At 39.8% G+C, this 16,627-nt stretch overlaps 2 protein-coding genes across 2 annotated transcripts in view; one reads left to right on the top strand and one right to left on the bottom strand.

Annotated features, from left to right (window-relative positions):
* The window catches only part of LOC145460119 (uncharacterized), a 48,647-nt gene extending 39,596 nt beyond the window's left edge, over positions 1–9,051 (top strand). Inside the window, 9 exon segments of the mRNA XM_081444851.1 lie at positions 2,019–2,880; positions 3,150–3,782; positions 4,287–4,532; positions 4,988–5,179; positions 5,956–6,396; positions 7,098–7,262; positions 7,688–7,799; positions 8,381–8,675; positions 9,022–9,051. Coding sequence (XP_081300977.1) covers positions 2,019–2,880; positions 3,150–3,782; positions 4,287–4,532; positions 4,988–5,179; positions 5,956–6,396; positions 7,098–7,262; positions 7,688–7,799; positions 8,381–8,675; positions 9,022–9,051 — 2,976 coding nt within the window.
* Positions 9,052–12,615: 3,564 nt separating this feature from the next.
* Positions 12,616–16,627, bottom strand: part of LOC145502334 (uncharacterized) — a 31,909-nt gene continuing 27,897 nt past the window's right edge. Inside the window, 2 exon segments of the mRNA XM_081481602.1 lie at positions 12,616–13,936; positions 14,469–14,571. Coding sequence (XP_081337728.1) covers positions 13,588–13,936; positions 14,469–14,571 — 452 coding nt within the window. The 3' untranslated portion in view covers positions 12,616–13,587.

The raw sequence follows: 16,627 nt of genomic DNA, 5'->3' as shown, positions 1-16,627 counted from the left end.
TGCTGGATCGTTTAAAGATTGGCCTACTACAAGTAAAAGCTTAAAACTAACCAAAGATAGCTTGGCAGGGCTCAGCAGCTCAACGAAGTGGCACGCTCTCTGTGGAATTCTTGCCACCTGCCAAAGAAAAATTATTGAACGGATGCACATAAGATGAAACTTCGAATTTTTCGATCGGTATATTGAATTCCATGAGCTGCTGTTTTGATGTTCCACAAAGTATTTATGTCCGTCAAAACCTAAGTGAAACCAAACATGCATCAGCAGATTCTAATTTTGGGCTTCAGAAATAACTGAGTAAAGAAATATAGCCGAAGAAGAAATTCCTGTTTCCTTGATTCTCATCCGTGCAAACCCACAACAAATCATCGCGTTACTACGAATACGGCTACAGTTGCACAACAAGTGTTGGGAGGTTTCTTAATGATGTGACTAAAATTAAGTTCTAAAGTGTAAACCATAAAAATCTAAACTCTGTTGTAGTCATATTAGAGAGAGGTTTTGTTCACGAAAAACTAATGACTATCATTCGGTAGATTTTACCAAGCAACGAGTTGAGAGTGTCTCAAATTTCATTCGCGAACAAAAATAACTTTACAGATACTAATATAAAGGCCTTCGGCTTTTTTGTTGGCACATAACTTCGTCAGTTTTGTAACAGTGACTTCAATCGGTTGGTTCTAAGTTAGATACTGGTTTCGTGCTCAATGTTATATTGTACGGCTTGATGGAAACGAAGCAGACTGCAAATAAGTGTTTTGATGTCCCGGAGTCCCATAGTGTCTAAGCTGGAAACAACTTGACAATCAAGCGAAAAGTCTTGTTTTGGCGTCTTGTTCGTCGATTTTTGTGCAGAGAAAGTGAAAGAAACGACAAATATCTTGACATCTGTAGAGCGATACCTTTGAAATGCATGTGTATACGCCAACAAAGAGAGGTTCCCTGTGACAAAAGTGTCACAGTTAGGCAAATCGAAAATCGAAAAGCTGAATCTGATCGGATTCTTTGTCTACGGAAAATTTTTGCTGTTCGAAAGGCTAAATAGTTTTGAATTCTGAATTGAAAACCTCTACCGTCCTAAAAGGTGAAAATGTTTTTCGAATGGATTGCGGTAGTTGTTCGAACGGCTGAATATTTTTCTGAACGGATAACACCAGCCGTTCGAATGGCATTCCTATCGATCTAGAACGCATAACAAACAGTAAGCGATCGATTTTTAGCCGTTGAACAGATACCCATTGATGTATGTTTTCGTGTGAGAGGCCAAAATAAAAAAAGAGACTAACAATCTAAGATTTACAGTTGGGGATTTGATTTTTCATTCAAGAATGAACAACGTGACCGTCTCAACATGACTGGTGAGTGAAGTTTTTGGCCGGTCAAGTCACCATTCTGGCCGGACATTGTCCGTTGACCGGCCGTTACATGGAGATAAACTTTACTTCCTTGATCGTTGCTGTATTTGAGAGAATTTCTGTGGAATACACTTAACGAATTTACTCGCTCTCTGCTACTCAATTTACCGTGACGGTAGAAAAGTCTGATTTCGAGTGATTCGCAACGACTGAGGAAAGTGTTTTGAAGTACAATTTCAAACTTTGCAAGAAATTTCAAACCAGAAAAACGATTTTGGCTGGAATTTTAAAGTTCGGGCTCGAAAATGTTGCCCTCAGCTGCGGCCTCGGGCAGCATTTTTAAGACCTCGGTCACAGTTTTTCACTATACGGCCCTCCCAGCCGACCAATACCATATAATTCTTTTTTTAATAGTTTCATTTAGCTTTAAGGTATTATGTTTAACGCAGTTCAAACGGTTTCTTTAAAACACATACAGAGTGATTAAACCTGTTCTGAAATAAGCGAATTATCGTCCTAATTTGTATTCCTATCTCCCAAGCTCAACCGTTAGAGTGCGTGACCTGTATCCAGGCGTGCGTAAGTTCGAATCCCATCAGGTCCCCCATGTTTTCGCTGTCCAAGACTGATTTCATCTGAATTGTCATCATTGTTATTCCGCAGATTAATGGCTTCGTTTGTGTCTGCCCCGATGGATTTACAGGTTTGCAGTGCCAAGAAAACATTGACGACTGCAAATCCAATCCGTGTGAAAATGATGGCGTGTGCTCAGATCTGGTTTCAAATTACACCTGTTCTTGTCAGCTGGGTTTCAACGGCTATAACTGTGAAAACCGTATTGACTACTGCAGAACAGCCAACTGCAGCCAGCATGGCATCTGTGTTAACTCTCGCACTGATTTTCACTGCAACTGCAGAAGTGGATACTTCGGTAAATACTGCGAGCTTGAAATAGACGAGTGTTCGGCAAGGCCTTGTTTCAACAACGCAACTTGCCATGATGCCGTCAATAATTTTACTTGCTCCTGCGCTGACGGGTATACAGGCAGGTTATGCGAGAACAATATTGACGACTGTGTTAATAATAGCTGCCAGAACAATGCTACTTGCGTCGACCATACTCTAGGTTACTCCTGTCGGTGCTCGGAAGGCTACAATGGAACATACTGTGAAATGGAGATCGACGAATGTGCATCAAACCCCTGCGATAACAATGGATCTTGCGTCGATCTGACACCGGGATATAAATGCAGTTGCCCAGATCAGTTTATTGGTGTAGACTGCGAAAACCCTAAAGACTTCTGCCTGTCAACACCTTGCCAAAATGGAGGAACGTGCAACTCTGATAACTCTACATGGAGCTTCACTTGTTCGTGCAAACCTGGCTTCACTGGAGCCACATGTGAAGAAAACATTGATGACTGTGTCTCGGGTCCTTGCATGCCAAACTCTTATTGCCAGGATCTGGAGAATGATTACAGTTGTGAGTGCTACCCTTCATACTCTGGAGACTCCTGCAACATATGTAAGTAGCAAAGTATTTTTTTAATGCAATTGTTTGATCCGCTTATAAAGCGTAGGGATGCAATTATATTAGCAATATCCTATGCCGTATATTATGCGTTTCTGGTGAAAACAAACTGTTACAATGTGTAATTCGTACATATATGACTCCATTTAGCAGTGCACCTTAGATTTTCGGAAGGCCAAGGAAGTAATTTTCCCACAGTTTCCATGTAGTTAGCAACCCAGAGAGAAATAACCGTTTTATCGATATTGATTATTGTGTTCCAGTCCTTGGCAGCAATTTCGATCTTATCTTTAAACGCAAGACCGCAGACGACATGGTGTTACTATCAGACGGCAAAAGTATTCCAAACATGAGATATTTCACCATCGCTATGTTTGTGCGAGCAAATTCTACATACAAGTCAGGCACACTGTTTAGCTATAGCGTTGCCGGGCAACCAGACTCAGATGACATCATTGTACTCTCCTTTACTGAGTCTCAAGTTCATCTGGAGATTAAAGATGAAGTAGTTAGAGCCAATTACAAGTTAGCAGATGATCACTGGCATTATTTGGGGGTTGTGTGGAACGGCCTCACTGGAAATGTTTCCGTGTACATTGACAGAGAGGAAATAGAGAAAGTGAGTAATGTCAAAATCGGAGAAACTATCACAGGAGGTGGATGGATTGTCCTCGGTCAGCGTTATCTCGCAGAAGAACAGACGACATCCCTTTCGACAGCATTCCGTGGCACGTTATATCAAGTGAGCGTTTGGGATATTCCAGCAACTGCCAACCACATGTGGAACGCGGCCTAGAACTGCACTTGGCCCATTCCGGGAAATGTGCGATCATGGAGCAGCTTTCTGCCAGGAATCAAAGGACAAGTGGAAAAGAGATTCATGACGCAATGCAAAGGTATTTGCTAAGTCAAGGAATTGTAACGTCTACTTGAGGACTGATGATTTTAACGCAAGTTCATCAGAATTAAAGGAATTCCAAATATGCAGAAAAAATTAATTACGACAGTCTGCTTGATAGAAACTTAATCAAAATTCAATAAAGTCACTGCATAGAAGTTTCATGTTGCACGGTTTGTTTTGCCGTGCAAATAACCATCGCCACTGAGAAGCTTTTCCTTGATAAATCTCTTCATTATGCTGTACAAGGCAATTTCAACTTCCAGCCCGAAGATGAAACCCCGTGCGCGAAACTTAAAATGACGGCTACTCAGCAAACACTCTCCGCAAGACGGCTTTAACTTTTTAGTAAAAGAAAGCTGCTGATCTGATCGGAAGTCATTTCACAGTGATTTGCTCCGGTACTGACCGCTTTTTAAAATGTCGCAAAACTTTATCATTATAATAATGAGATTGTTTTCCAATTTTGTACTTTGTAACAAGCCTCTTTCCTTTTTTAAAGCTGCAGCTTTGGACATGTGCACAACTAACTGCTCGCACTTCCTTCACTGCGAGTCTCGCCAGGGACTTTATCAATGCAAATGCCAAGCCGGATTCTCAGGTCCTCACTGTGACATCAATATCGACGAGTGCAGCTCAAATCCCTGTATTAATGGGAAGTGTGTAGATGGTGTCAACCGATATGACTGCGAGTGCAACAAAGGTTATTGGGGAACCAACTGTGAGAAGGAGATCATCAACGAAAAAGGTTGAAGGGTCATAAAGCTATAAGTTTTTGAGCATTAATTCACTATAACACTAATAAGAAGAATACCGCGAATTGCGTTTTTTGTTTTGTATATGTTACGAAAATAGCAACACAATTAACACAACATTAGGGACCGTAAGAGCGTCTAGAAATGTTTGGTGGTATTGCACAACTCAGTTCTTGAGATCAATACTCTATATTGGCGACCAGAATATGTTTTCGATACCATGACATTATTGTGTCAAACCAAAAAAAAAGCCTAACTAAGCATATAGTCCTAATTTAGACTTTAAAGTGATGTAAGCTAACACAGCTGTTGTAATACCTTCGGTTTCGGAATTTGCCTGGAAACTGAAAATATGTTCTTTTATGTGTTAAATGTTCTCTGTTACATATTGCACATCAAGACTGAAAAAAGCTGACGTCGGTGTTTATAATTTTTTTCACCTCAACAGAGTGTCCCGAATTAAATAAGCCCAGGAATGGAGATATATCTTGTCGAAAGGTTTCTGGTAAACTGCTGTGTACCTTGTCCTGCGACGAAGGCTACTCGTTCAATGCCGAGGCGGTGACTGTGTATGGATGTGGTCCTGATACAAACTGGCAATGGAATGACATGGAAGAGCTAGTATTACCAAAGTGTTCAAGTATGTAGGAAGTTCTAAATTCGCAGTGAAAAGGATAGTTTCCTTTCCCGCTCAAAAGGTGTCCAGGTTGTGCCAGAAATATTCTTTACTTATAAGAAATATTCTTTACTTGAAAGCCGAACAATAAACAAGCCTCTCGCCAGTTTACTTTCGCCTGTATTTTAAAACCATCCTCGGAATAGTGCTTCTATGCGCAACCGGAGGGGGTGCATTTCGTGCCTTCTTACACTCTGTTGTTTTTTGCCATTGATCGCTATACTTACATGTATACTACTTGTTGATAAAAAAAAAATATTGCGAAAAAAAAAGTTCCATGAAAATATTGCGACAAAAGCCTCGAATTCGTACAATTAAGCCTTATTCTCCGAGAAAGTTCAAAACGAGCCGTGGCCATGGGGCAAAACTCTTGACATGGCATGATTGTTTTCCTGTAAATCAAATGAATTCATTTTGCCGGATTAAGACTGGCTTCCTATATATCGAATGAATGGCTTGTCAATTGGGCCAATATATAAGTATGATTACTTATGATATTAGCAGTAAGAACTTTGTCTCCTATGTCTCATTATCTTCTCAATGTTAGAAACCTTGACCGCACCATTAATTAAATTGTTTTCATATAATAAATGACAAGCCTATTGTTTTTACTCGGTAGGCGACGCACTGAAAGTGTGTCATTTTTTGGATCTAACCAACCTAATGGATTCCATTCTCTAAGCGATTCACTCCTCGGAGTATTTGATTCTTATGTTACTCTTCTTTTCTCTTCCTTACAGGCAAGGTTGCCCCTGAGGAGATAGAACATCGCTTCTCGATTAAATTTCCAGGTATGCAATGCAACATCATCCAAAGTCGCGAAAAGCTGCATTCAGCAGTGGAGAGGGAAATACAAGCCACGCTTTCCACAGTGCAAGGATGGAAACTGAAAGACGTGGAAACTCCCGAATGCGAGGCGTCAGCCGATGAAAGGAAGAGAAGAGCAGTGGATCTTCCGTTGAAAGTTCTCTTCTCGCTGGTCGTAAACTCGTCAGGAGATGATGTCGAAGAGAAGAGTGAAGCAGTCTTATTTCAGATGCAATACGCTGTTGCCACAGGACAATTTCAGATAAGTTTGAGTGGAATGAAGAGTACGGCGAATAAATCGTCATTGCAGCATCTCTTCACCAATGTCACTTGTGCTGCTGGATTCCTTATGAGTGGCGATCGAAAGGGATGTGGTAGGCATTGTCTAATTTAAAATTTCGATTCCGATTATGCTAGAGCAATCGTACGACTGATTATTTTCAGCAGTTGGAGAGGAAGAGATTTCATTGTAACGATGAAATTAAAAACTCGGTTTACTTGGATTTTCAGCCCCAGATTCAAAGACCCGACACTGCTAAGCACTCTCCAAACAGTCACTTCCCTTAACGCAGAGTTTCAAAAAGCAAATCGGTAAAACTATTTCAAAAGCGTCCATCTGTGCGGTCAATATTAAAGATATGGACCGCTTGTCATGATTGAATGAATGAATGAAAACTTTAGTAACGTGTCAGTGTATTTAGCTATAGATTAGTTAATTGCGGACATCTAACTAAAGTCGAAAGCTAATAACTAGTTTACAAGAATTAATAAATAAATGTTGAAGTTGACAAATAAATATTTACAGCATAATAATAAATACTATAGAATCATATAAAATCATTCTGTTGACAATTTACTTAGTTTGCCGCAACTTCTATTGTTGTCAACGAGGTCTGAAAAGTCAATTTATTAACGTCCGTTACCATCCAGTTTATCGGTATAAGGATATATGGTAGACGCACCTGGAAATTATCCCGAAGTTGGGCGTCGGGGTGGGCGTCAGGGAGGGAGGGAAAGGCACTACTCTTGGACCTCGTTTGTGCTGTATATTAACACTTATTTTGTCATACGTCAGTGGCTTGTCCCGTTGGAACATCGTACGATCCAAAGAGTTTGAAGTGTGCACTGTGTGGTAAAGGTTCTTACCAAGACAATGAAGGACAGACCAGTTGTATAGAATGCAATGAAGGGAAGACGACCGATAGCTTGGGAGCCGCTTCCAGTGAGGAATGTGTCAAAGGTTAGTGCTTGTACATATCGCAACCATGATATATAGCAGAACGTGTTGAGAAAAAAAGGAATGGAAAGGAAAGGTCTTAAAAATCAAGAGCTGAATAGAGGCAAAAACGGAAAAAAAGGGCTAACATTTAGGAGGATTGAAAAATATTTATCAAAGTGCCTCCTGAAAGATCTGTGACTTGGTCCGTTTAAAGGAGCTTTGACGCGATGTTTTTGGTCATCTTCGTGATTTACAGGAATTTAAAACAAAGAAACCCCAGAGAAATCATGATAAGCCGAATGAATGCGTGGTGGCAACCGAGAAAGATAAACTATAAGTTAAACAATAAGTAGAAGTGATTTCCATGACGTAGCTCCGTTAAGATTACGAGCAATGGCTTAGGTATGACGAATTTTTTTTTGTTTTTTTTTTTGTTTCACCAACAGGTGTTTTGTCCGACAAAGTCCCGTCAGAAGGAAAGGATATCACTGTCTATATTGCAGTATCTTTGGTCGCAGTGATTGCAATAATGATAGGCATTTTTGTTGTTTACTGCAGGTATGTATAAATCTTCATAAAATTATGAATAAAGAAGAATTTACTTCATCGAAATTGACAATATTGTGTGTTAGCGACAAAACATTACACTAACCATACCCCCTTTGTAATAACCAAATCCCGCAAGCTTCACCTTCAGAAAAGGACGTAGAGAGGAGCGACTCAAAGTGAATAGAAGTCCTTCTTTGTTCGAACACAAAATATAAAAAGAAGAGGCGAGAGCAGGCGGACCTTGCCTCGTTCCACAATCGGAAGAGGGAGGGGCGCGGGGGGAGGGGGGGGGGAAGTAGTCGTTGCAATGGATGGGAATGGAAAAGGACTGGAATTCGCTAGATCTGCTACAATTGTCTTTACGGAACGAGTTACAATCTTCAGCAGAGCTCTACCATTCAAAACAGCTTCGCCATAGTACAGCGTTTGGTATCCATCCAGGAAGAAAACACATGTGGCTAGCCTTTAGAATGAGCAAAATCATCAGAGAGACTAACAAACGCATATCACTCTCAGGTAACACCTTTGTTTATCCGTGTGCATACATAGTGATTGATCACTTTTTTTTTTTTTTTTCTACACACATGCAGGTACCACCGTTCTTGTTGCTTTGCAAACAACAAGGTTGGTCAAAGCGACTCAAGCCTGGATAGATATCATCTCCCAATGGTAAACAGAGAAGCTTCCCAACTGAAGAACACAGAGAGCGGCGACCTTAAACGATCAGTGCATTCGGATATGCCAAAGAAGAGGCTGAACAATTTCACAAACATTAATGCTCTTGCTGGTGACAAACTTAATAATGCTGATGTGACATCGACCGCTATCAAAGCAAAAGATAATAAATTATATCCGACAGACAAAAACCTTTTCGCCCAATCAAAGGTATAAGGTGATTTGCTCAGTAACCGAAACTTGTCGTCAGGAGACCATAACCAAAAACGTGTTAACTGCTTGCGTTATTTTTTAGAAACATTTTTTGTTGTTGTTACCTTTCACGTTAAATAGTATCGTTAAATAGTGCACTCAGCTTAGTTTTAACGTATTCGTTTGAAATTAGAGACTGAAAGATCAGAGTGACTGGTAATGCTCGAGGTCTGTTTTTTGATATAAGTAGGAATTAAGCCATGTAGATCGTGATAAACAGTTGGATTATTCGTGTAATTAAATCGTTTTCACTTTTCTAAGTAGAAAACCTTTAAATTACTGATAAATTGTGTTGATTTGCTAGATAACCAAACTTTTGGAAAGGAGACCATAACCTGGGGCGTGTTTACAGCTTGCAACATTTTTAGAATCGGCGGTAATTTAACCTGCTGCGGATCATTTTTCCCAGTCTAGGTTCCAGACCTCTATTATTTACAATATAAATAGTTTTCAACAATTTGTAACCTTCACTAGCATACAAAACGTCACCTTTAGTAATAAAATGCGTTGGAAGACAATATCCATCACCGCTGTTTGTAGTATATTCTAAAACAAGCTACGATGGCCTAAGAACAAGAGTATATATGATGACTGAAACCCTTGAAATAAATTTCAAAAAACCGTTACATAAAACTGGCGTCTCGAGAGCAGAGATTCCAATACATACTTAACTTATTCTCACCTAATTTGCTGGTTTAGAGGACAAGTTATGGATATTTTTTCTGCCCTCTAGAAACAGGGAAGGGAGGTATACTTTTTTATGTTCTAGATTTTAGATTCCCACGTCGGGTCAGTACAACTTTACTATTGAACGGCGATATATGGGTTATTCACCAAGTGTGAGGTCAAGATGACTGGATATTGACCAAGTTTATAGATATTGGCCAAGTTTATAGATGACTGGATATTGGCCGAGTTTATGAACCTCGACTCCGTCTCGGTCCACAAAACACGGAAAAAAAGAACGAGGCCAATATCCAGCAATATTGACCGAACAAGCATGGTCAATAAAGGATATATTATATGGCTTTCGGGGAAATGTTTCTTGCGGGACACGGCGGGTAGTCCCGAGCGGGCAAGATAGCTCCATCTTGCCCGCTCGGGTAGCCAATCATAGCGCAGGATTTGATTCATCTTGCCCGCCCACGGAGCTAGCCATAAAAGAAAGGATAATAATAGGCGGCCTTTGTAAAGCCCAGTCTCCTCACCGATGTACCAGACCAAGGGAACAGACAAAAAATACTACCATGTGTTTTAAAAGAAAAGAAAAAGCCCTGGGCAATGTTAGTGTATAGTGATATCCTTGGTTATTGTTTTAAGTTCATTTTTGCTGTTGTTGTTGTTGTTGTTTTTCTTTATTTCCAAGTTCTAAGCCTTACGTCAGTTAACGATTTCCGAATTAGTCGTACCCTGGGCGCTTTCTGTTCGAAGAAAAATTTCGGTTGGAATGTCCGAAAATTTCCTATTGACAACACTCATAATGATATGCAAAGTTGAAATACGTAACAACAATGCAGTTTCTCTGACAAGGTGAACATTCTTCGCACTAGAAATAGCGAGACGACTTAGGGTGTTTCTAGTCGCAAATATGAAGTAAGCGATGTTAACAAATTGAAAATATTCCTAAAGAGACGTCTAATTATGCTTCTGTCTACCTCCCTTTCCTGTAAAGCTAACGATGGCAGCACTCCTTAACTTGTACTCTCCCTTGCTTTTCTTCTCATTGCGGTATCGTTCTCAGAACCTCCCTTGTTCGACAAGTGATAAGTACTTTATGGTTGAGCGAATGCAAGAGAACAAAAAACATCCTCGAAACATTCGGTTGCTTTGAAGAGTCGAACGGCTCGTGTTTCTGCGAGAGTAGGTGTTTCTAATTATTTTTTTCGCCAAATCTCGCCACTAATCCCCGCAGACTCAAACAATCCCACTTTGAATAAATTGGTGCTCAAGACTACCCGGTTTCCAAAGTTTCAATATGGCGTCGCAGGCAACAGCATGAGTTATACGGCAAACAACAGCCATCAAAAATGCAGCACCTTTTCAATGTTTTAAGGATGGGACGCAAATATCTCTTTTTACAGAGTTTAAATATCCTTGACTTGTCACTCATGCCAGACAAATAACGTCATAATTAGTTTATTGGGTATTTGTTTCCCCGCTTTTAGCTCTAGACACTCATTTCTCACTGGCGTTACAGGAGTCGCGCGCTGAAAACATAAAACCTCGGAGCTCAATTTTTTTTTTTTTTTCACTTGAGATTTTTTTGAGGGTTTCCGTCATGAACCTACAGCCTGTAACCCCCTGAGGCGACTACAAACGGTAGTTACCGAAGAAAACGTTAATCGTGGACGAAGGCACGAACTGCTAGCGAGGATTGAGGGAATATCCCCACCCCTCTCCCCCACGCCCTCCCCAGGAAATGTTTATGGAACGCTTGGAAAAGGCCATTACGCGCGTTTTCTAGGAACTATTTAAAATATATTAAACCATGGGAAAACGTTGAGTAATAAGTATTATATAATAACCCAAGTTATTTTTGCATTTTGATTGGTTCTCGCCTATGATCTATTAGAGGACAGACGCACGAATGGCGTCATTATTTCAAAGTTTTTCCTTGTGTGTTTAAAATGGCGGAAAGTTTTGCAAATTTAGCTACTATTTTACGTGACTGGGGAAAGGTAAGGTAAAAAAAGTCTTACCGAGGCATTGAGCAGGTACGAGAGTCTGGAAGAAGTAAGGAAAAGCTGTTTCTTTGCTAGAAAATGACTCAGACAAAATACTCCAATACTCTCAGTCGACATCGAGCGAGACTAAACCAAACACAAAATTGGTCTTAAAATTGCTTTAAAGCTTAAGTAAGAAACCACTGATTTGTCTCGAATTTAACAAAACCAATATGCAAAATGTCTATACCATTAATTTATTTGAAAAAAAAAATCAACTTTTCTCAGTCTCAAAATGATTTTCGATACAGTTTGATTCCAGAATTAAATTAAACATCAAAACATAATCTAAGTTTATCCTTGTCTTCCACGCGAATGTTCCAGTCCGTTTCCGTGCACAGTAGCAAGAAAAGTAGAGCTCACTACAGGTCACGGCCAACTGTATCGCAGCTATAAGGTGTCTCCCACACTACATCAAACTGATTTGAGAATCACCAACAACAGAGGACACAAATTTTCACCGTCACTAACGTTGCTCTCATTCAAAATTCGAATCGAATAGCCTCTAGTGTTCAACGCAACCGCAAGTTTTCCGAGCGTATTTTCTCAACTCCTGCAATATTCAAGACAACATCCAAGCTTTTCGGCTCACAGTGCTTCTCTGATGACAAAAAGTGACTTGACTTTTCAGCATTTTATTTGACGTTTGCAGATTTCGCAGTTCGATTCTGCTTTCGCTGTAAGTTTTCAGTCCACGAGAAGCGATTTTCGACTCGAGTTTCACAGGACCAATCACAATTCTTTGCTACGCATAGCAGCCAATGAGATTGCTGTATTTTGTATAGACAACAGATTACGTCAAATGGCTTTTTGTTCGTGTTCACCAAAGTGGGCAAAGGCCGGCGTTTGATTTATGGTGAAATATTCTGAAATAAAAAGAGCGTAATCTGCAGTAGTTTGTTTCTTTATGATATAAAACAAACAGATTCCATGTTGCCGTGCGTCTGTTCATCGATAGATCATAGAATACGTCAAAATGTGGTAAGAACATCAGTGACACACTCGGCTTTCGCCTCGTGTGCCACTTTTTTTGTTCTTACCACACTTTGACGTCATCTGCGATCTATTACTGAACAGACGCACGGCAACATGGAATCTATTTGTTAAACAGATGTACATTCCATATGTCAACCTTTTGGGATGCTTGATGAGGTGTATTAAGTGACACTAGAAACTGTCAAACCAGCAGATTTCATTATTAAAGACGCTTTTCACCAATAAATGTATAACTACACCGTATAATAGTTTTTTTTCCTGAATTTCCGGAGGTACGCACGTGTGCACCGCACGTCCGTGCGAACATGACAGTAATTAGTAACATAACAGTTTCTTAAATCATCTACTATTATACAAAGTGTAACTTCCACGGTTGTGAGGAGTGACTAAATTATAATTGACATTTAGATAACGCGTTATTTATCTTTATTTCAGAATATAATACAATAAGACTCCTCTCGCTCTTGTCAATGGCATTTCTTGGACAAAATCGTTACAGCAGTACATGGCAAATATGCATGGCTTATACCAGAAATGTCTGCCTTACACACCTTATAATATATGCTTTTTTAATAGACATTATTGATAAAAACTCTTTACACGACAATTAAATACTTTAACACACTTTTTATTCCCTAAACATTTTGACACCATTTTTACTGTTTATATTTATGCAATTGTTTCATGTATTTTGAACTTGATAATTATGACATGGATTCATCGAAACGTCGTTCACTTTTCATATTGCTAATTTTCATTCAAAAGTGATAAACATTACTCTTTAAAAAGTTAATAAATCTGCTACAATTCATTAGCTAAATCAGATTTCCTTCTTCGAAATGATTTGACTACACTAATATATAATCTTCATCTGAGTGACTTTCCGGCTGATACGAACGTTACCCAAACCTCGAGAACTGCAACTCTCTTTGATCTTTCATTCAGTATTTCCAAACGAATGTGCAAATTTGTGACCAAAATGGGTTTCTCAGTTTACCTGAGCGAGACTATTAAATGTAGCACTTAATGTCCGAGGCAAAAAAGAAAGAAAAAGAGTTTCTAAAAATGGCGCAAGTTATAAATACGCTCTGCGTTTGTGGTCTCCTGACCAAGTGGTGAGAACACGCCTTACGGATACTGGGAAGAGGGACTTATACCTGAGACTCAGCGAGGTTAACTTCGTAGGGTCGACTTGAACTGATAATCTTCCCATAGATAGTGTTCGATGTCCTATTTGCAATATTTAGCTCTTGGTAAAGACTCTTACTGTCAGCAGCAACAACATTAGAGTTAATGTAAACAGTCTCCTTCTGTTCTGGTATTTCGCAATACACTGGTTCTTTACCGTCGCTACTTTGCACGTCTTCCTCCAATGAATCAGAATCTCTCTTTTTCAAATCGAGATTATCTTCATCGAGACCTAGGTTTTTATGACCACCCTTAAAAAGGCATGACTTCTTTTGCAAGACTGGCTTATCAAAGCGACGAGAGCGGTGAAACCTATAAGAAAAAAAAAAAAATCGACGTTTAAATTCAAGGCGACAAAGAAAATGTTGTAAAAGGTGTGATGTAGGTTTTTCTGTCTTTCCAATTACTTGTTCAATATTAAGTAAGGCCTTTCTCGTATGTTTTAAAGTATACCACCTTGGAGGCGTGTGAATTGATGTAGTGCGGCTTAACTGATCTGAGTGATCGAGCTGTGCTAAAGATTGTAATAAATTCCACAATGGCTAGTAGAATCCCCCCCCCCACCCCCCCCCCCACCTTTACGCCTGCTACTAAAACATAACCCCAACCCAGTTATTGGAACAGAAAATGGTCCCACGCCGCGTTCTAGCCCTTGTGTTCGTCCATCAAAAATATTCATATTCACTTTGCTGCTTCCTTTGCCGCGTCTTCTCTTGAAGGTGAACCACATGGTAAACGATAACAAGCAGAATGCTCTTTAAAGGCTAATTGAGAGTATTACCATTTCCAAAAGAAAGCATCATAAACCACCATTCAAAACTTTCATAAGCTTTGGTATACATACCAGCAGCCGACAATGGCGATGGCTATAACGAGAACCCCTGCCACCAAAGGTCCTACGATGTAGCCAATGATATCCTTTTCTTCTGACGGAACTGTTGGCTCAACTAAAAAAAAAAAAAAAGAGTTCTTTATGCCGCAGTCATTCTCCATAACTATAAAGGTGCCAGCTTAAGGTGGCTAGACAGTTTTCATTTCCCTAAACAAGTTTTACCAATTCTCTTCTAAATAGAGTTTGGTTCATCGTATCAGCATGAAATTTACCACAGAAATGAAAGAGACATCATAGACTCATTTCATTATAATATTCCCCAACCTGTTACCATGACAACCATGTGACGCATTCAGTTGTGCACTAAAAATTGGAGTCTATTGTCTTGTTTAGAAAATGGGTCCGCCAAATCTTCTCACACTCCAATATTAGATGCCTTTCAGGAATGATCTTCAAAATTTATTTTTAAAAAAATCTGCCGAGCAAATGAAAGAAAAAAACTACTTTTAGACTATTGGTTTCTTTTTTTTTTTTTTTCCTTCCTACAGGATTTTTTTCAAAATCGGTACTAATACGTAGCCAATTGCTCTTAGTCGTCGCCAGAAATTAAAACAAAAAGTTGCCCACTAGAAGCGGAGATATAGACCCACGAATTTGAAAATGAGAAAAAAATTTGAATCGGCAAGATCCGTATTTTTCATGCGCTCAATCGAGTCCACGAACGCGGAACAATCCGTAAAGTAAAGCGGCCTTCACACGGCAAACTTAAATGGGAAAACTCGTGTTGGCAAACTTCAAAAAGTTGGCAAACTCGTACCTTCACACTCAAACTCGCGTCAAATCACAACACACGGTAATTTGCAACATGGCCGACTTAATGCAGTGGCACTCACGTAGAACAGTGAAACAGAAGGAGAGAAGAGAAGAAACAGAAAGCAGTGGAGAAATAGAAAGGTTTGGACGAAGCCCAGTTTGTCGGCTAGCTCCTCCATTTTCTTTTGTTTGTTTTCAGTATGTTTGTAGACTACAGATGAAACGACCCACACAGCCGGACAATTGTGAACCTCTTCGATAAATTTGAAAGTGGCCTCATGTTCATCTTGAATTGCGTCCCCCATTTTGTGAAGTGTCACGTAAATAAATCACGTGAATAGAGCGCGCAGTTTAATTGGTTGACAGTTAACGACACGTGTTTGCCAATCGTTCACACGTCAGATACGAGTTTACCAACACGAAAATGTTGGTGAAAAAGTTGGCGAGAATAGAGGAGGCAAGTTCTATTTGTCGCTAACAGTTTGCCAACGTGTTTGCCGACTGTATTTGTGTCGTTCACACACACCAACTTGAGTCTGCCAACACAAGTTTGTTAACTTTAGTTTGCCGTGTGAAGCCCGCTTAAGGGAATGACACGACGTCAACTTCCAGCTGTTCGTGCGAAGTATTTGTTTTTTGTGAACAGGAAAGTTCAATCTTTTTATGGATTGGAAGAAAAGTGACAAAATCAGGCGGGTAAAGTTTGCATAAACGCGCATCAATATCTCTCTAATACAAGAAATGTTCCCTTGACTAATGTTGTTTGTTATTCGTGGATACTTATGTCCAGAAACGTTTTTTCCACGCCTAAGTTGCAGTTGCTTAGATCATCACTACAGCTATGGTGTTTACATCTTCGTTTTATTTGTATAAACAAGCCCTTGTAATACTTTCATTCAATTTCAAACCTCGCACGTCCGGTTAATTTACCAGTTCGTTGCAAATTTAAAAGCAAACAAAGCAATATAGTCTTAAGCTTATCTCACCGAAACGCCTCGCTTAATTCTTCGCTAGTGCTGTGTCTTTCTCTCCTTGTCCTCATGAAAGGAGGTTTTCTTTTCGCCATATCACATTTGAGTAACGTAACTTTGAGAATTGCGTTTTAGGTGTTTTTCCAGCTATCTCCTTTTTTTTACTTTCACTGGGCATTTCCTTTCCAACACATTCTGTATGAAAGCTGCCCAAAACAAATGAATAAACAACTCCTGCTGGCCGCGTAATCCGTGTGGGACTCTACGGGGAAAGCTACGATCGTTGTTATGAGAATTTTCTCAGTCCCTGCGAGTGGAAATGACGCAAACACAACGCTGAAGCGAGGAAGTAGCCAAGAAGGAGAAATTCCTGATAGATGGAAGCAA

Source organism: Orbicella franksi, chromosome 11 (assembly GCF_964199315.1).
Source record: "Orbicella franksi chromosome 11, jaOrbFran1.1, whole genome shotgun sequence".
In the NCBI taxonomy this organism is placed as follows: Eukaryota; Metazoa; Cnidaria; class Anthozoa; order Scleractinia; family Merulinidae; genus Orbicella; species Orbicella franksi.
The sequence above is the reverse complement of the archived record's forward strand: the minus strand, read 5'-3'. Positions and strand labels throughout refer to the sequence as shown.